Here is a 21587-nt window from a genome sequence, read left to right as displayed (position 1 = left end):
ACCGATGGTAGAAAAAAATTCATTGAAAAATAATTATGTCACACAAGAAATCTGGATTAAAAAACTATACATAGTAACGTTATGCTTCAAATTTTACAAAAACTGATTTTTTTTCCCCAAATGGTGGTGATACTAGTTTCTTCAAGAGAGAAGGCTGGGATGCAGGCTAGGGAAACTGTAATATAAGTTGAGCTGAGAAGACGAGCACCTAAATTGTTGACAAAAGGCACTTCAGGGTAAAATTTTCAAGTGTCAAAAAGCAATTTAGGAGGGAATGGACTCCTTAGAAGAGTAACACTCCTGAAAGCTGAGACCCAGACTGAAGGAACCATGAGGCTGATCCTAATCCTCACTGGTCTGCACAGAACTTAAAGGCAAGAGCCCTCCTGATTCAAGTTAAAGGCCAAAATGGCAGTTTCAATCACAAATAGCTCCTTTGGTCATCATGCCCTAAAAATAAAATTGTACATGGAAGTTAACTGATCCTTAGCTACAGCCAAAAGGCTTATTATCTGCATGAATGGGAATTGACTTGGTTCTAAACTTCCTGTTTTGCCAGGCAAAATTTTTGATCCACAAGCCATCATTCAATTTGATCATGCAAATAAAAATGGCTGTGAGCCCCAAATCCTGGGAGAAATTCAGGGTTGGAATGTCAATGATACTGACAATCATTATGGTCTGAATGCCACTTGAAAGCTCAAAAATGTGAGTAAGTTCCCTGGGAAGACACAAGAAAGTAAGATGAGGCCACTGGCCTAAAGAAGTTTCTACAATCTTAAATTTGTACAACAGTCTCCTTCCCTACATTGTTGCATGGATTAAAAACATAATAGGCAATATTGTTCATTCTAGTTTAATTCTATCAATAAAAGACTTTCTGAATGCCTACTATGTGCCAGCCACTCTTCAGGATGTTAGCATTCCAGCAATAAACAAAGCAGCTAAAATTCCTGCCATTATATATCTCAGATTCCAGGGAAGGAAAAAGAAAATAAAAGTAAGTGAAACATAAATACTGGGTAGCAATAAAGTTATGGAGGAAAATAAAGCAGGGAAGGGGAGTAGAAAGTTGGGGAAGGAAGGAGTTGCATTTTAAAAGAGGTCACAGTCAGTCTCACTGAAATGATATTTATATTAAAAACCTGAAGGAGGAGATAGGGAAGTCTAAAAGAAGAATGTTCCAGGAGATGGGACAACCAATGCAAAGGTCCTGAGGGGGAGTGTGCCTATTCTACTCAAGAAACAGCAAGGAAGTAGAGAGAAATGAGCAAAAAGCCGCATAGTAAGCAACAGAGTCTTGAGGACCCTGGGAAAACTTCCCTCTAGTTGCCACAACTAGGATGTTCCCCACCTCTGCGTTCAAATTTTCCCTGCTCCATTCACCTGGGTCTGTAATTTCTAAAGTGGAAGTATGAGAAAGTCTTATTTTTGTGTACCTCCTGACTCCACTGAAAGTAAGCTTCTGGAGAACAGAGACTTAGACATCCCACAGATGGTCAGGGGACACACACTGAACAAGAGGATAAAATCGACAACCAAATAAAGATTCCAATCTAACTCTTAAACTGACACTCATAAGGAACAAGAAAATACTTAGGCTTAGTCAGCTCTGTAGCCTTTACTAAGGAGCACCTTACAAGGATTTGGGAAAGAGGAGGAGGGGGTAAAAAGAAAAAAAAAACCAAAGAGGTGGAAGGTGAAATGAGAAAGTTCTAAACACCTCTAGAATCCCCAATCTGCTCTTCTCTCCACTTTGTTATAGCTCCCTGTCTTTTCTGCTCCAAATTTCCACAAGTACCAAGAAATGCTGAATATTCTCCAGCCTTGACTATACAGAATGTGAGCACCCAGAAGGCAAATTCTTCTGTGTCTTCACATTGTGAATGACAGCCAAAATGTTGCAGGTACTTAACACATACATGCATGAGTAAAAATAAAATAAATAAAACTATACGAACATAGTTTGCTCAGGCAATGTAGTAAATGCTCTATGGTAATGATATGAAAAGTGAGGCTGTTAAGCAAACTGATTTCAAAGGTTATTGAAATTTTTGTAGGATATAAAAATAAGATCTGAGATCTGAAACCAGGGATGGTGTATCTTGTAATGCCTGCTATTGCTACTTTCAGCCATCAACTCTAGGGAAAGAGGAAAAAACTCAATTAGATAAAGATGATTTACCACTGCCAATGTTTTTATACAAGCCAGATGAAGTTGTAAATGTGGGTGTGGTGCAGATAATTAGAGCTATCCAAATACTGGAAAATTTACAGTGCAAGTGATCAATTTTAGAGCTTTCTCTTCTAAATGGTAAAGGCAAATGCCTTTGCTCTTATTTTTCTGTGCGGGCAGATTTCTTGCATTTATTTACTGAGATGTAATGCACCTTGTTTGAGACTGTGAAAAATAAAAGATTGCCTTCAGGAATTTAAAACAAGCCGTATGCATAGTTAAATAATACCTAAATATAAGCCAAGCCAGGTACCTGGCAACCATAAAAAAAGCATCAGTTAAGTCTCAACAAGAGATAACAAAAGCATCCCCAAATAACTATGACTTAAGAACTAGCCACTTGAGTGTAGAAGAGTCTTGGACACAATGGTTTTAAAATCTGAGTAGAGTCTTGAAGGAAAAAAAAGATGATACATTAAGTGAAAAAAAAGGAGATACAAAATTTTAGTACGTATGTGACAAATATGTAAAAATATACTTGTGAAAAAGATAAAAGTTACACCAGGGTTAGGGGAGCCTTTTTCAGGAGGAGGAAGTCTTTCCCTGTTTTTGTAATTGGGTTACATTTCTTTATAAATTTGATTGGAAAATTGGAGGAAGTCACTTAAGTAGAGTTTTAAAGAAAAAATTAAAGTTTGCTTCTCAGGGACCAGCAAGCTATTGGGTGAGACTGGGGCCAGGACCTGGGGAGGAATATAGTCGGGAGTTGAGGCCAGAGAGCCTAAGGTCTTGAATACTTTGCTGTGGAGTTTGAAAATGATCCCATGGACAAAAGGAAGGCACTGCAGTCTCTGAGGAGAAATAGCCTGATCCAAGCTGAGCTTTCAAGAGCTGGTTTTTGTGGCTGGAAAGCCTTAGCGCCTAGTTCAGAGGTCAGGTTAGCATGTGGACAGGAGGAGCGAGCAGGAATGGGGGCCTAGAAGGAGAAACAACCAGACTTACCAGATTCCTGGGGAAAAACCATCACTTAATAGATCTAATCAAATGGCCTTAGTATTGTCTGGCCACCAGTCCCTCCAGAAGCTGCTTAGGAAGGTGTCAGGAATAGTTTATGTGGACACCACCTAAAATGCTTCACCGCAAAGAGAACACATGACGACGGTGGCGCCAGTGAACTTCTGAGACTGGGGGCAAAATAATACAGAAATGCAAGGTTTTTCAACTTGTAGAAACCCCACCAACTTAGGAAATGAGTTAGAGGAGAAACAGAAGGAGCCTTAAAGTGAGACGTGTACCATGAATATTTAAGAACGCAAACAAATTCCGGTCCAGCGTATTTCACTTCACTGCTCCTCAAGATGCATCCCAATGGTGTATTTTTCTTTATCTTCCCACTGGGTTCATTTGGACTGGCCTTCCCCACGCTCTCTGTCTGCACATGAACCACAATACTGCTACATCTTACGATAAGGCAGCTAGTCCTGAAGACTTGGTTCCTCAAGTATAGCACTCTATTTCTGCAGTCTCCAAACTTTTCATTGTGCATTCCATCAGTAGAACACAATCTAAGCACACAGGAACCTGAGTACATCCTTAGTATATGTGCATATTTATACAGAAATTATATAATGATTACTATCCAGCTCATATATTAAGCACTAGTATTTGTTTCACTTTTGAAAAATTAACAAGAAATAAATATAACTTTTGATATTCAAAGGAATGGTATTTCTCTTCAGACCACTAAAATAGCCACATTGACCCAAAAGGTAAAGGAATGGAGGGCTCTATGGGAAGGACCTAGCTGGATTGGACCCCAGGCCTTTGTCACATGGGAAGAAAGGGACCCTCTTGCAAGCATGCATCCAAGTTCACTGTGGGCAGTCGCTGGAAAACAGAGTGCAGGAGCTATTTTTTTGTTGTTGTTGCAAATTTTCCAGCTCAGACACATCTCAATAGGATAAAGGTCTCAAACTGCTTTATTTCTCTATTCATTTCCATATTTCCTCCATTCAAGTCAGCCTCATCCATGAGAAAGTTTTCCATCAACCTGTTACTTGATGGATTTAGCGACCGCTGATGATGACTGTTTTGCTCTACTGTCTCATCAGGAGTTTTATAATGCTCATTTTCTAATTCATTCCTTTTGCATTTATTAGTTGTGATTTCTCCATAATTAATGACTTTCTCTCATCAAGTATTTGATTATCTTCAAATACAATTTGTGCTAGAAAGGCATGATCAAAGCTGAATCTTTTCACTTTATTTTTTACAGTAATGAGGTAGTATCCTAGCAATTTGCGAAGGTGACCCACTACACTTTGTGGAGTTTTCTTGGTTGGTGTATCATTCCGGAATCTAGAATCTTTAGGTACTCCCCTCTTTTTGTATACTAAAGATCGTGGTTCCTACAACATACCTATAACAGTTTCAAGTAACAATATAAATATTTCCACTACAACTGTATAGTCAAAAGATTGTCTTTTAAAGCCACTTAAGTAATAATCTTCTCTGTATGAGAGGTTAACACCAACCTCACACGTACGGCTAGGTTTGTCTCTGTTTTCAATTTTTAGTGAATGCTTTTCTTTTTTATTTGAATTTTTATTGTGGTAAAAAAACAAGTAACACTAAATTTACCATCTTAACCTTTTTTAAGTGTTCAGTAGTGTTAAGTATATTCACACTGGTATGCAAGAGATCTTCTGAACTTTTTCATCTTGTAATACTGAAATCCCATAGCCATTAAACACTAATTCCTCCTCCCAACTTGGTAACCACCTTTCTGCTTTCTGCTTCTATGATTTTGACTACCTTAGATACTTTACGAGTGGAATCATATGGTATTCATCCTTTTGTGACTAGCTTATTTCGCTTAGCATAATATCCTTGAGGTTCATCCATGTTGTAGCATATGACAGGATTTCCTTCCTTTTTAAGGCTAAATAATATTCCATGTATATGTATACTACGTTTTCTTTATCCACTTGTGTGGATGGACATTTGGGTTGCTTCTATCTCATGGCTACTAGGAATACTACTGCAGTGAACATGAATGTGCAAACACTTTTTCGAGATCCTACTTTGAATTCCTTGGAGTATTTCTCTTTTTAAATTAGGTAAAACATTTACATGGTCCTAAAATCAAAATAAGGAACATTAAGAGACATCACCCTTCTAGCCCCATCCCTGGATACCTTTATCCAATGGGAATCACTTTATCCAATGGCAATCACTTTTATTAGTTTATTTATCCTTTCATTGTTTCTTTTGGGAACATAAGTTCATTCATATATACTAACATGACCACACACACTCTTCCTCTGTATCTGACATATATAAAAGGGAGTAGCTCTACATTGTCCTGCACGTTGGCTCTTATCACTTAAAATATCCTAGACACACCCCTCCTAGAATGAAATCTTTCCTCATTTCTTTTTATAGCTATGTAGTACTTCACTCTATTAATGGACCATATTATTCACTCATTATGAATGATTACTTGGGTTGTTTCTTGTTGCTTCTTATTACAGATAGTGCTGCACTAAATGCCCTTGAGCACATGCCACATCTTGATTTTGCTCATTATCTTTGGGATAGATTCATATATACGAGGTGCTTAAGTTGAAGAAAGAAAATGCAGAGGCGGTTTTGCTAGATGCTGACAAACACCATCCCCACTGGGGTAGTAGCATGCTGCATTCTAACCACTAGGGTTGAAGAGGGCTGGTTTTGCTCACTGCGCCATCAGAATAGCTATGCTGTTTAATTTTTGCATTTCTGCCAGCCTGTACGTGGGACATGGTATCATGGTGCAGTTTAAAAATGCATTTCTCTTACTGTGATTGAGGTTAACATCTTTCCATATGTTCAGAGCAGTAAATTTCTCTTTCCTCTAAACTGTTAATAGCCTTTTCCCATTTTTCTGTTGGAACATGGAACTTTTTCTTCTCAATTTTTATATGTATGTATGTATATACAAGGGTCTATGTTAGTAATTTAGCCCTCTGTGATGTGATTTGCTTATGATGTTACTGGTTGTTGTTTTGCCATACAGGTTCTTCTTTTTTTAAAATACAGTCAAGCACATCAATTTTCCCTGATTTCTGCTGAATTCTGAGTCATGGTTAGGAAACTTACTCCCTTCCCAGGTTAATAGAAATTAATCCATGTTTTTGTCTTAAGTTACATTTTAAGCAGTGAATTTCTTTCAATTTAATCAACCAATACTGCTGAAATTCTCCATCCATGGAGAACAAAATAGGTTTGCAGGACTCTGAATTCCAATATTCTAAAATAGAACTTTAGGTTTTCCAGGAAAAAAGAAACCTCTCTTCTCTATTCCCTGGAAACTCCATCTCTTGTAGGGCACACGCCTGCCATATCACCCAGTGGTTTTAGTTACTTTGAACACAGTTAATGTTTTATTTCACTTGGTTTAACACATAGGTCACTTCTTAGGCTATTCTGTGCCACCTTATCCCATCCTTCAAAGTTACACAGCAAAGTCAAACCAGAGGCACACTCTGAGCATCCTCACCACACTGAAAGCCATCTGTTATCTAATGTGCCAAAAATCAATTTGCCCCATGAACTGTGCCCCAGGGAAGGTGTGTAATAGCAGGATGATACAGCTCCATGAACAATAATGTTTATGAAGCATACAACACACTTTCACAAATCTGAGCTTAACAGAACACTTAACGATGAGTTGATTTTTAAAATTACTCTCCATTCTTAATTCTCCCTTCTCATGCCTAACACCCAAAGATTAGTCCAATGCATTCGCTGTTAACATTTAGTGAGTGTGAGACAGGGGTCACCTTCAGGTAGCTGCATACAAGGGGGAGGGGCAACCACATGGGAAGAAGATCACGAAGGGGTCTTTTGGGTCTTGGTTCCACAAAACAAACAGATTCATCTCAGAAGTTATAAAGTGGAAACCTCTGGATTAAAATTATCCTGATAATTTTAGAAAATAGGAATTCTCTCAACAACCAAATTATCTCATGTGGCCTTTCACTTCTGGAATAGGACTTCATCTCATTACTAAGGACTACTGACTTATAAAATAAACTTATTTTTGGTACAAACACTATCAAATGTGGTTTTTTGAGTTCACAGTCCTCAGCTAATTAGAAATGAGGCCAGTGCCAGGTAAACAGAAAGCAGCAGGAAGAAATGGTAAAAGTGGGAAAATAACCCTATAGAAACAGAAAATGTCTAAGAGCCTAGCATCTGTGGTCAGTTAATTCATCATCATTTGGTGTGCTATTCTTACTATATCGGCTCATGAAATAATCACTGCTGCTGAAAACAATGACATCTAGTCAGCAAGAGAAGGTAAAATTTCATTCTGGGCCTAAGATTGAAAAAATCAGTAAAATACAAAACTGAGTTTAAAACAGTTCCATTTTTAAAAAGCTATTTTTTCTTTAAAAAGTTTGATGCTTAAATAATTAAGGTTTAATTATGTGGAAAATAGATCTGCATGAAAGACTTCACCCCTCATTAGTGACAAAGTGTACCCTAAATAGCATCCATGTGACATAAAATGTGTTTAGTGCCTGCCAATCTAAAGTAACTGCAAAGTCCTTTCCCAAATAGTTTCTAATGATACTTTGTATTGAACATTTTTTCTCCAGAACATTTTCAAGGCTTTTCAAAAAATGTTCATGTGGCCTTTTGATTTCAATTAAAAAACAAAAACAAAAACAAAAAAACAAATTCAGTAATTCCCAAGGAAAAGGTTCAACAGTACACACTTCTACAGCTAATGGTCCTGAGAATCATAACCCAAAATAGATGGCGGCTAATTTTCCCATCTATCTTTGGTGGCATTCTGGAAAGCATACATGAAACAGGAATACTCACGGAACATGGTATAAAACTGCTGAGGGTTCAGATTCCATTTTCCCCAAGGGGTCTTGTGGCCTTTCGATTGGGCATAATTTGCATGATTAAATTCGGGTTCAGTACCAAATGAATCAAGGACTCGGAGCATGCATCTGAAAGAAAAAAGCAATGTGTTTAACACTACATACCTGCCCCCAAAGTTGAAAAGGTAAAAGCTCTAACCCTTCCTTCAAGACTACTAAAAATAGGTAAATCCTTTTAAATAGAAGCAGGACCAGACAAGAATTGTGATGTTTTAGAACAGCTTGTGTACCAAACATCTACTTGTGTCACTTTAGAGTCTGAGACATCACAACAGCAGATACGATTTGCTTCAGATCGGGTAACTAATTACAGAGGATCATTCAACTACCAGCAAAATAAAAAGTTCTATGAAAGCTTGAACTGGGGACTGCCATGTTCAATGCTGTACCCCCAGCACCTAGCCAGAGCTGAGCACACAGTAGGTGTCTAATCAACTGATGCCGAAGAAACAGAGCTACCATCTATAGAGGTCTTATTCTGCTTAAAGCATATGACACTTGTTATCTCTAGGAGCAATCATTCAACGTTTTCATCAATTGGAGTATTTGACTTTACATTAAGCTTAGAATCTCATTCAATGGTTATTGAATGAGTATTTTTTTTATATATCTGATAGTAATAGAACTTTATTTGCTTTCTCCTAGAACTTGAAGAAATACAAGTGAAAATGTTTTGTTTACTATTCCACCAAAGCCATAAACCAGGGCCAAATCTGGTCTACCGCCTATTTTTGTATGGTCTGTGAGCTTAGAATAATCTTTACATTCTTAAATGGTTTTTAAAAAATATTTTGTGACATGTACAAATTATATAAAATTCCAATTCCCATGTTCAAAAATAAAAATTGTATTTGAACGCGGCCATACCCTGTTGTTGACCTATTGTCTATGGCTGCTTTCATCCTGTAACAGCACAGCTAAGTAGCTGCAGCGACGCATACATGGCTCAAAAAGCTTACAATGTTTACTAGCTGGCTCTTTTCAGAAAGTTTTCTGACCACTGCTCTAGAGTGCACGAAGAACAACCAACTGGAAGAAAGGAATCAATCCCAAAACAAAATTTATTGATTTTGGTAATATTTCATCACTGACTTTCAAAATATTTGATGTAAATTAAACTTGAGGATGGCCAATAAAAGCAGCTCTATTTTCTATTATGTATCAATAATAACTTCTGAATAACTTTTAGAAGACTAAGGAGCATAAAAGTTAAGATTGAAACCCACATTTTAGAATCAGATGATGGCAATGACTTTTAAAAATCTGGCTCAGTGTTTTCCTACTATCAGAAAAGCATTCTTTCAACTTTTATTTTCACTTCAATGTATGATTCAGGGGAAAAAAATCCAAACACGAGAATGGACGTTTTAGGAAGTACACTCAAATTTTCATTTCTGTGTGCTAGTTTTCTCATTAGAGATCACTACCGTTTGTCAAGGCCAGGAAGTGAAGAAAAGAAAGGCAGGCAGGCCACCACCACAAGTCAAATACAAGCTAACCACAGGAGGAATTTCCCTGTCTGAGATTCTTGTGTGGCTCTCACGGAATATGCTCTCATCATAGCGGCAGTTCTCACAGTATCATCAAAGATATGTCACTGGCCTGGTGGCCAATAGGTGGGCAGAAATAAAGCCCACAGTCCCAAAAAAAGAAAGCTAGGGACCCAAGGAACTGATCAGTGTTTGTTTTCTTTGCTCTCTGAATAGCTCAGAGCATCCCTTTCCACTTCTTGATAAAACATACCCATTTCTTAACTTATATTTTTCCGCTTAAAAAAAGATGTACAAGGAACTGGTTTGAGCCAGTACATACTCTTCTGCAAAAGCTGGCAGTGTTAATGGTGGCAGCTCTGCAGGTCACTGCAAAAAGCGGGAGGAGAAGATAGGACCCATGCTGATTTGTGGGGCTGGGGAATGCTCCACTCCTACCAGAGAACCAGAGCTGGGATTTGCCAGCACTACTTTGTGAGTCAAAGATTATAGCATTCTGTGCAGGCAAAGCAGGGAGAAATGGGCCACTGTGGTCATGTGGAGCCTTGGCTTGAAGGCTCAGCTTCTTCCATTTATTGGTAATTGACTCCAACAGTCTACAGCCATCCTTGGTATCTGGTGGATTGGTTCCAGGACCCCTGTGGACACCAAAATCCAAGGATACTCAAAAGTCCCTATATAAAGTGGTATAGTACTTTCACATAACCTATGCACATCCTCTCATATTTAAATCATCTCTAGATTACTTATAATGCCTAATATCATATTTGTATTTTTATTATTGTATTATTATCTTTTTCCTTCAGATATTTTTGGTCTGCGGTTGATCCGTGGATGTGGAACTCATGGATATAAAATGCTAACGATATACTCTTCTCTAGCTTTGGCTGGTGACCATATTTTTAACTTGAAGTTTTATTATTGTTATTTTTGATTTGGGCAATTAAAACAAATCCTGATGAGTAAAGTTGTCTGCTAAGGGCCTAACTCCTGAAAGCCTGGACTTTGCACAGTGCCTAGATGTAAGCTATGTGGCACTGGGCTCTTCCTGAAAGAGGAATGGAATGATCGGATGTCTCTCAGAAATTTATAATTCGACATCCTTTTACTTGAGGCTTTGGCTTGGGAATTACTTTTCTAGCTTATCTAGGTTTAATTTATAAAGCACAGACAGGACACTGGACTTGGTCTATGACATGGAAGGTTTGACATTATAGTTTTCCTTCTTCAATCACATCCTGCATCTGTGTGTTTTGCAACTATTTTTATAATGTGTTGCTAATATTTATGTCTTCCCTCTAATGTCTCTGTGTCTGGAGTATCATAGGCAGACTAATGACTTAAAAAGATGTTTGTTTTGATCCCCAAGGCAGCTTGTCTTCCTGTAACAGGGATCGCAGCAGCCATGCCAAATAACTCCTGGAAACTTCTCTTTGCTCTCAGCCACACTACTATGAAATGGATGTTCAGGAGCTCCTTGCCATGCCCTAATTTCTAATCTGGTGTTTGACATAAAACATGGCATATCTTGGACTACTTGCAGTTTACTTTCTTGTATGTCCTTCAACAAAGGCCTTGTAGGAAGTAAAATGCGTATGAGTTTTGCAGTACCTAGCAGAATACTAGTTGTGTAGGCATTTAATATATGTTTAATTGAATTTCCTAGGTCCCTACGTAAATTGGACAAAATTTACAATTATTTTTCCAAGACCAACTGGCCTCAAGGGTTTGCTCCTAATTGAAAGATCAGATAACAGCAATACATTTAATGGAATACATTCCATTAAATTTCTGATTTTTAAAAGGGAAAATTTTAAATTTTCCCTGACAATTTCTAATTTTTAAAAGGGAAAGAAATCAGCCAGAAACTTCCAAGAGGATCTGAGTAGGCTTTTAATGGAATCTTTGCTTCATCATACCACAAAGACTGCAGAGCTAAAGCACTAACAGACCTCCTGCCAGGTAATAATCATTAACATAGATGATTTATTAAAGAAAGGAAGATAAACATTACACTCATCCATAAAACCCCCTCTGAGATGGTGCCTTTTCATCCAACAAGAATCAAATACCAATCAACGGTGACCATTTTAATAACAAAATTATCCTTTTTTAATTCACCTAAACACTACCACTGAGAATATTTTTCCATCCAAAGAACTCTTCTTAACAGCGAGGATATGTGAGTCAAGGGAAGCCTGTACCGTGTAGATTCCTTTGCACATTTATCAGATGTCTGCCGTTTACAAAATGGTAGAAAACAACAGCTCTACTTCGGTCAAGATTTCAAGAAACAAGCCAAAAACCAGAAAAACACCTCACGCAAAAGGTAGAGCACTATCTTGGCCCGCAGCAAGTTTTTAGTTTTGCTTTTTTTATATTTACGTGCCATTTACATTGTTAAATATATTTAAGTTTATTCACCTTTTAAAATTGATTTTTTAAAGGAAACTTTTAAAGACCATAAATAAAACCCAGTATTGACTGCCATAAATGCAAGATAACAACAAAAAAAAAGCATATAACCTTTAGGAAGTATTTTACAATTCAGAATAGACACTTTTGCCTGCTGAATGCTGAGACTCACAGCTACTCTCACATTGCTAAAAATGCATGTGTTAAAAGTAGTGTCGGAGATAGAGTAGCATCAAACTACACCTTTTCTCAAAAAGACTGAAAGAAAATTGAAAAATTAATAAATTTCATTATATAATTCATTGTGATTTAGTGCCATGTTTGTATATACCAGGTAAAAGCATTTCAAATACTAAATCGTGGTCCCAAACCCACACTCAGGCAAACAGTGAGCTACTCTACTAAATAACAAAGACTGCACAGAGTACACATGTACCACAGTCATACTAATCTTAATGGGCTTATCTTAAAAAGTGCAAGACCCCAGCATTCAGATAACGTATTCCCAGATTTCCCTTCCAGGAATGACAAGAATACTGATGAGGTAAAGGGTAAGAAAAGCGAATCATGATCTAAAACCCATGGAACACAAGAAATGACACTACATATTTTATCAAAATTGTTATTTGATTAAATAGATGACACCGGCATACGCATACTGAGAGGAAGGCTAAGTATTAATATTAGTCAAGGTAGAAAGGAGGTTGACACTTGTTTTCTAAGAAACCCATGAAAATAATGAATAGCCATAGAAAGTACAAAGTCACTGAGAATCTGAATTTCAATTATGAATGAGCAACACTCCATACAGCTGAAAAGATACTATTTGATAAGCTTTTTCTACCCACAACCATGCAACCTTTGTTAAGGAGGGGGAAAAAAAGCCTTAAGTCAGAACACCATGTAGCACTTACTGGTAATGAACCCAGGATGGTCCAAGAGTTTTCTTGAATTGAGCAAGTCCTACAATATCAATATAAATGAGCTCAACAATTCTGTCTCCTACAGTTGGGCAGCCAGATCGGTTTCCTACAACCTTCTTCATGATTCTAGAGAAACGGCAAAAGAGAGGGGAGAAAAAAGAGAAAAATCATTTACTTAAAAGGTAATAAACTTGGCAACTTTAATGGGCAAATAGCACCCCAAAAATCCTTATTAGAGATGACAGCATGGCCCTTTCAAATCTGCTACCTATATAAATTATTTCCATCCATTAAGGCCAACCCAGTACCCTGATTCTGACTCTTGCAAAAGCAAATGGTGGCATATAAACACAGTCTTTGAAATCAAGGAAGATATGGGTCTGACTCCATCACCACTATGTAGCAGCTGTGAGACCTTAAACAAGTTACCTACCCTCTCTCAGTCTCTTTGCTCATCTTCCAGAAAACAAGGACTGGATACAAAGAGCATTGGATACCAATCTCTCAGGGGTTCTTCACAATGAGATAGTGAAAAGAAAGTGCCTAATGAATACCAGATACTCAATAACTTAGTTTTCTCCCCCAGAGCCTGTTCTTACCGCTTAGCACCCTTACTAACCTTCCCCTCTCCTTTTTCTAAATGTCTTCAATTTCTAGCCTCTATAGTATTAACTTCTTTCTACCTGCCTCATACTGTTCCTTAACTTTTTCTCTTATGTCAAATTTTTCCTCCTCGCTTGACCATATTACAGAACTGGCACTATGGTTTATAGTTTTTTTTATCACCCTTTCCCCCACCCATGCATCCATCCACACAAAACCATACTTGCACTCAGAGCATGACGATGTACCTGATTGGTAGGCCAACTTCATGTGTAGGAACGAGTCAGTGCTAACCCTACTGCCATCCACTCACTAATCAGTCACCACTGTTGCTTATCCCTGCCCACACCCCACGATAATCCTTCACCAAATTATGGATATCCTGCTTCAAAGGAAAAGAGTCACAAACAGGACTCTGCTTGACAGCTCTGTACTACCACCACATCAGCCACCCTTCTTCCTCTCCCCTGTTTATGAAAGAGCTAGGTTCTGCAGAACCAGTTTCCTCCCAAGTGTCAGAAAACCCTTTCTGTTAAGGGCCAGACAGTGATTATCTTCATCTTTGCAGGCCATACATTCTCAGTCACAACTGGCCCATTCTCCCGTTGTGAAATGAAGACAGCTATATATGATACGTAAACAATAGGCATGGCTATGTTCCCATGAAACTGTATTTACAAAAAAAGACAGAGGGCTGATTTGGCCTGCTGAGCCATAGTTTGCTGATCTCTGGTCCACTCCATGTTCAGTGTTTCCCAAACTTGTCTGTATAATGAAATTACCTGGAGGCATCACAAAATACTTATGGCTGTGTCCTACCCCCAAGGGTTGTGATTTAATCAGCCTATGGCATGGTCTGTGGGATTTTTAAAAGATCCCCCACAGTTAAAAAATAAATACAAAGATCTCCAGGTGGTTCTAAAGTACAGATATATTTAAAGACCACTGCTCTACACTGCTTCCACAATTATCTTCTTAAATAAAACACATCTAGCCCTGACCCCAGTGTGCATAAAGACTACTAGAGTTAAGTCCTCACTTAACATCATCAACAGGTTCCTGAAAACTGGAACTTTAAACAAAACAACAGATAGCAGGCCCTCCAATAAAGTCATTTCCTTCAAATCACTGGTTATAATGTTGATGAAAAAAATTGCTTTCATTTTACATAATTTCATTTATAGTCCTAGTTTCCAAGAACCTATCAACGATGTTAAGTGAGGACATACTGAACAAATTTTCCCTTGACCATCAAATTCAGTCTCTGACTGATAAATCCCTAACATGCCTTTCCTGACCTCCCCAGGCAGTAATTTTCCCTGGTACTACCACAGCACTCCATTTATTTACCTACCCACTCATTCATTCACCTATTTATTCCTTCACTCATTCATTTTATAAATAGTTATGTGAGTACTCATTACTTGCTAGGCACTATCTAGGTGCCCACTACACAGTGACAAACGACAGTCAGTTTTCTGCAATCCCAGTGCTTACATTCTAGCATCCACGTACACCTCAATTAGCACTAATAGAACCGGAATTAGTGTAATTATTTTTAATATGTTAGTTGTAATTATCAAAAGATTGGCAGCAAGGTCCTTGACCACAAGTTGGCCATCTCTGTATGTCCCACACCAAAACTAGCCTACAGAAGACACCAGATGAGTGACTGCTAACTGTATAAATGCAGCCACTTTGTAGGTTGTGTATCCAATTTTTTTTTTTTTTTTTTTTGAGACAGAGACTTGCTCTGTCACCCAGGCTGGAGTGCAGTGGCATGATCTCGGCTCACTGCAGCCTCTGCCTCTCGAGTAGATGGGACTACAAGCATGGGCCACCACACCCGGTTAATTCTTGTATTTTTAGTAGAGACAGGGTTTCACCATGTTGGCCAGGTTGTTCTTGAACCCCTGGCCTCAAGTGATCTACCTACCTTGGCCTCCCAAAGTGCTGGGAGCCACCATATATTGTTTTAACATGTCTCTCATCTCAATGAGCTCTAGAATGTTCATTCAAGGTATTCCTTCTGGAAATATATGACATATAGCAACATGGCAACTTGACTGTTGGGTGGGAAGTCTCCATGGGCAGTAATCCTAAGCGACTGCAGGGGATGGAAGCATCCCTGCTCAGCCAGCTATGCCAATATAGAAGGGATTACAGGAGGGCTGGAGCTAGAAGCAAATTTCAGTGAAATGAAAAACCCAAGTAGAGTTAACAGACTCAGCTGAAAGTTGGCTAATTGAAAAAGGATTGGCTCAGGGCTTTCAGGAAATTTATTCTATCCAAATTGAATTACAAACAGGAACCTGCCCTGTTTTAAGATTTAGCAAGATTGATGTTGAGTAGGCAGTGGTATGAATTTCAGCAAGAGACAGGGAATTAGGAAAGTCAATAATGTTTTGTGCTACAGATGTTGGAAGCACCTGTAATAGCAAAGAATAAGCTCCTTAGTTTGAATTTTCTGGCATTCATTTATGAAGCCTCTGGAGCCTTCAGCGACAATGAAAACATATTATCCTTTTCACAGTGTATGTATTTAGCTCCTGAAAATAATCTTCTTATCTCCTGTTTAGTGAATTATCACTTTCATTTTCCTTGACAAAAAATTATACACTAATAGAGGTAATACTTTAAGAGTTTACAATTTCTTTTTTGTATTCTGATTTTAAAATTGAAAAGTAATCTCCTTACTCCTTGAGCTCAGCCAGTGAAGCTGAAATCCTAATGTCATGGCCCAGTAAGTACAGAGATGTAATTAAATCACTCCACTGAACTAATTCACCAAGAGGGCCACCACTGAAAGCTGTCTCTGCAATCTTAAATCCAGATTCCTTGGTCAGGAGTCCCAGGTGAACGAGGACCTGGAAAACAAAGAGGCATATACTGATTCACACTGAACCACATACAAAATGCACAGTAATGCGCCAAGAAATGATTGACCAATCCCAAAGTCATGTTTACATCCTAACAAAATCAAAGGGTGGGGAATGCTGTTTTTCTAGAAAGTACAAAGGAAGGAAATCATTTTTCATTGTGGTTTTAGAGAAACAAAATCACTGCAGCCCTTGGTATGGCTATGAGTACAAGGTATGGACAGATAATCCCACCTTTTAAAAGCACAATATATTTGTAAAATCGGGATTAAAGGAAGGTAAGACAGGACAGTATTTTCTAACACTATTGGTCTTTTATCTACAGCTAAAATACTTCTAACCTCTTACCATGGAAAATTTCAAACACATAGAAAGGCAAACATGACAATATAGTCAATGCCAAAGTAATTACTGTGTAGCTTCAACAATTATTAATGCATATTTAATCAATACCCCCATTTTCTCCCAACCCCTCTAGATTATCTCAAAGCAAATTCTAGACATATCCTTTCATCTGTAAATATTTCAGTATGTATCCCTAAAAGGAACAAACCTTCACTTGAAAAATATAACTTGAACATCACTATTATCCCTAAAAAGCCTAGTAATTCCTTAACATAATCTGATATCCAGTTAATATTCATACTTCTTCAACTGCCCTTTATTTTTTCTAAGTGCACCTGTGTGATTCAAGAGTCAGAGAGCATACGTAACAATTGCCTCATGTGTCTCTTAGCCTCATAGAAAACAATGTACAGGTGTCTCTGTCTTGGGATGTTAGCAGTCCTGGATGGTCACTAGCTAGATCCATTAATCCATTATGGACTGCAAAATGATGATATTTTATAATTCCTTCTTTGTTTATTAGCTGGAATAACACCTCTCTATAAAGAGAAACTACTCCTCATCAACCATTTGGTCACCCTGAGGTAACTCTAAGGTTTGTATAGAAGGAGCCTGGTAAATATTTGATTCTTTCTCTTCATCTGCCAGTTTTTCAGAATAATAAACTTGTTCTTTAGCCTACTCTAATGATGATCTATAAGGATTTTTAATTAAAAAAATCATTATGACATCAAAGCATATTTGATATGCTTCAAAATATTGTGGATATTCCTCTCACTGACTATCCAATTGTCCCATCTAGGCCTGTGGTAGGCTATCCAAGCTGGCTCCTAAGTTCTTTTGACATGATCCTAGTCTTCTTTGATAGCTTCTCTGCACATGGGTAGACAGATGTGCCTGACAAGACTCTTCTAGGCTCAACAGGTACAACTTCTGTCTCGGACCTTAATAAGCCATTTTTCCAAGAACCTCTTATACCGCTTAGTAGAAATAGCATTTAGAGACTAAAGTGTGGGGCTTAAGGGACTCAATTTTATTACTGTTTATAGGCCTGATAGTGGCCCTAGCTAGGAAATTTGTTTTTCCTCAAAGATAAAACAAATCATGAGTTTGGACTGGTGCTTCCAATTCAAACTCAGTGTTATAGTGTTTTTACATAACATCACCAATCCTACCATCCATTAATTCTTCTCTTCCACACTGCAAATCTCACTTCTCAAAGACACTAACATAATTACTCATCTGCTTTACTCCAATGTTCACAATGGATTCAGAATGAGAATATCAATGCTACCACATATTACATGATTAATAAAAATGGTTTTAAAATGTTTTTACAGTTTTTTATCCTTTGTGATATCCCATCAGAAGTGTACAGTTTACTGTGTTCTAAAGTCACTAAGAATAGTCTTTTTCTGTGTGTTTCCATCAAAACTGGATGGATATATAGTCAGTTCATTTGTTTTACATTCCTTCTAATTTTTAGTTTTTGGTAATAACATTTCGTCTAACACATAAAATGATTCCAGCGTCAAATCTACAAAGTCAGATATATTCAGAAGTCTAGTTTCTATGGTAGTTTCTGTTGCCTCCATGCTAATCCCAACTCCCCTTAATAATTGGACCATTTTTTTTCTTATTGTAGTAAAATTCACCTAACATAAAGTTTACCATTTTAATGTATACGGTTCAGTAGCATGAAGCACATTCACATTATTGTGCAACCATCATCACCATCTCCTTTATTTTTAATTTTAGTTTATCAAAATAAGAAAAATACGTTTTCAAACTAAGAGCAAGAAGTAAATATATGTATCTGTGTATATCTTTATGTATACATAGATATAAATTCCCTCTCTTTCTTAAAAATAATGTAAACTATTCTCTACTTTTCTTCACCTAACAATATATCCTCAAGGTTACTCCACAGGAATATACAGAAAAATTCTTTATTTCTTTTTACAGCCCACCTGCACATCTGAACACATGCTCTTCCATACACAACCATTTGGTGACAGAATGTGCGGTCCTGTTGTCTCACAAATTCAAGAGATCTAGGCAAAACTGACCTATCAAACTGTGACTTGGGATCCTGCAAATGTATCTTTATTTTCTTTTTCAAACATATCAGATTAGTTGGATTAGGAATACCAAACTCATTTTTAAGTTTTTTAGATGTGGGAGCAAATTATTCACTTTGCTCAGTTCTGAAATCAGAACAGTTAATCTAAAGCCAGACCACCAAATCTATAGCTAACAGGGCATAAAGTCTTCTAAGCCCAGGGGTATTCGAGAGGTTTTCCAAGCCTTTCCTCATAAACTAGAAAGAAATGGCTCAAATTTAATCAAATTTCTCTCTCTCTCTCTCCTAGGGGCATAAGCAGAAGCACCAACCAGACAGAGTAACAATGAAACTCACTGGCTATCCAAAAGCCAGGGATGAAAAACAACAAAAATACAAAATTTTCATGATGATATAATAGGAAGCTCTCAAAGGTTGGATTCAGGTAAGGAAATGGGGGAAAGTTTCCTGATACTCCGACAAAGACAGGTTCAAAGGAGAAGTCTTACAGGCAGATATTCTGCTTGGCTTCACCCAAGAAACTTATGCCAGACCCTGCTAAGTGGGAGCATTGTAAGTGGGGAAAGGACAACCCAAAAACAGCTGTACAAGAGACTGAGCAGATTCACCCTGAGGGAATATCATTGGAGATATGACATTTCTCTTAGTCTTGTTTCCAAGCAAAATCAAATTTTAAAAGAAAACTGGCATCTAACTGCACTGAATTAATAAGAAACTCACTTTCTTCCGCTTTCTCTTTTCAAGGTTCTGCTTGTCTGCCAGGGACTTGATTGCTTGGATCCATGCGTCAGCCATTCGCCGGATCCGTAGTCTCATCCACCGGAATTCTTCATGCTTTTTCATCATACTGTAGAGAATATTAAAATCCGTACGAATTTCCGCCTAGCAACAGAAATTTAATAAAATGAATAGAAGATAAAAAGTCAGAAAGCACAATAGTTTTCATGATGTGACATTTGAAAACTTAAAAGGGTTAGTCAATTAAATTGAGAGCTTCAAAAGTAAGCCTTGTCTGCTGCAGCTTTGACTTTAAGGTCCCAGGATTGCAAATTGAAGCAAAGGCTGCTGACTGCTGATCTGCCGGAAGGGACGTCATTAAAAAATTAGAAATTGAGAAAAGCAGCACAGGCATTACAAAGCTCTGAGCTATGTTAAAATGCAGTTTTTATAATGAGTATGGTTGATGTACCTTGAAATTCTCAGCACTCAAATTTACTGTGCCACTTGGATCTACCACAGGACAGCAGACTTCTAAGAAAACTGAAGTCAATTCTTAGCAGGCTGTTTGACAACGTGGAAATTGCCAAAAAGCCTCTTTCTGTCCACAGAGTTAAATAGGGAAATAAATGCTCATCTTCTGGTTTTGTCCCAGTCCAAACAAAAATTCATTGTTTTCTAAGGAATTTAAAGAGCCAGGAATACTACTTTTCTGCTATGAGTGAGAACAATTTAAAATTCCAAACAGAATAACTTAAAAGCCAGGAAGAATATTTTCCCTAATGCTCTGGATAATATAGCTGGATACAACCAGTGATTGGAATAATAGAGAAACATAATAACCAGTATTTATTTCACAGAACATCTCAAACATGCTGAATCCACCTTTTCAGTCACCACGATAGCTCATTCTGAACACTCATCTCTTTTCTTTCTTTATCCCTCTTTGAGATAGGGTCTCACACTCCCACCCAGACTGGAATGCAGTGGCATGATCACAGCTCACTGGAGCCTTGAACTTGGGCTCAAGCAGTCCTCTTGTCACCTCAGCCTTCCAAGGAGCTGAAACTATAGGCACACACCACCACGCTCAGCTAGTTTTTAAATTTTTTGTAGTGATGGGGTCTTGCTGTATTGCCCAGGCTGGTCTCAAATGGCTGGCCTCAAGCAATCCTCCTGCCTCAGCCTCCTAAAGTGCTGAAATTACAGGCATGAGCCACCACATCCAGTTTCATTTCCCTTCTTGACTAAACAATATCCTACGACTCCTGTGGTTTACAGCATGGATCAGCAAACTACAGCCCTTGGGCTAAATCCTCACTGCTTGTTTTTGTGCATAAAATTTTACTGGAACTCAGCCATGCCCCTTCATTTACATATCATATACGGCTGCTCTCTGTGCTACAATGGCAGAACTGAGGAGCTGCAATGAGACCAATATGGCCTGCAAAGATGAAACTATTTACTATCTGGGTATTTTGTAGAAGTTTGCTGATCTATGGTCTAAAGAGTAAAGACTTAAGCTTTTAATGGGGCAACAAGTACTTTCACAGTCCCCTTCCTACCTTCCCAATTTCATCTTCAGCCTAGCTCATCCAATCACCTATGGCCTTAGCCAACTGAACCATGCATGCATGCTCTACTCCCCGAAACTGCCATGCTCTCATTTTCCCACACGAGAGTTACCCTTTTCTCCTTGACCTTATATAAACTCACTCATCATTTTAAATTCAGCTCCAATGTCATCTTCACTATTCAATCTACCCTGAACCTTGCAGACTAAAATGACCTCTTCCTCATTAATTCCCACAGGCCTATATTACAGCATTTGTGACAGAGATGGTCATTATTTGCCATCACCCTTATTAGATCACTAAGGGCCTCCACAGCTGGTACCAGGTCTTACTCATATCAGTAGCCCATCATTCAGGAACCCTCAGAGAATTGCTCAGTAAACAAACATATGCTAATGGTTGACTGATTTGGTCACCTAGACTTCCACAGAGACGAATACAGA

The 21587-nt window shown here is 38.0% G+C and overlaps 1 protein-coding gene across 7 annotated transcripts in view; it reads right to left on the bottom strand.

Annotated features, from left to right (window-relative positions):
* Positions 1 to 21587, bottom strand: part of MGAT5 (alpha-1,6-mannosylglycoprotein 6-beta-N-acetylglucosaminyltransferase) — a 338815-nt gene that overhangs the window by 97013 nt on the left and 220215 nt on the right. For all 7 annotated transcript variants that reach the window (XM_024243304.3, XM_063712758.1, XM_063712754.1 and 4 more), the window contains 4 exons: positions 19574 to 19735; positions 16244 to 16413; positions 12935 to 13069; positions 8051 to 8184 (listed from right to left, as the gene is read on the bottom strand). In XM_024243304.3, coding sequence (XP_024099072.1) covers positions 8051 to 8184; positions 12935 to 13069; positions 16244 to 16413; positions 19574 to 19735 — 601 coding nt within the window. The remainder of the gene's footprint in view (positions 1 to 8050; positions 8185 to 12934; positions 13070 to 16243; positions 16414 to 19573; positions 19736 to 21587) is intronic.

The sequence above is a fragment of the Pongo abelii genome, chromosome 11, assembly GCF_028885655.2.
Source record: "Pongo abelii isolate AG06213 chromosome 11, NHGRI_mPonAbe1-v2.0_pri, whole genome shotgun sequence".
NCBI classification, from domain to species: domain Eukaryota; kingdom Metazoa; phylum Chordata; class Mammalia; order Primates; family Hominidae; genus Pongo; species Pongo abelii.
This window is presented reverse-complemented; position numbering and strand designations above follow the sequence as displayed.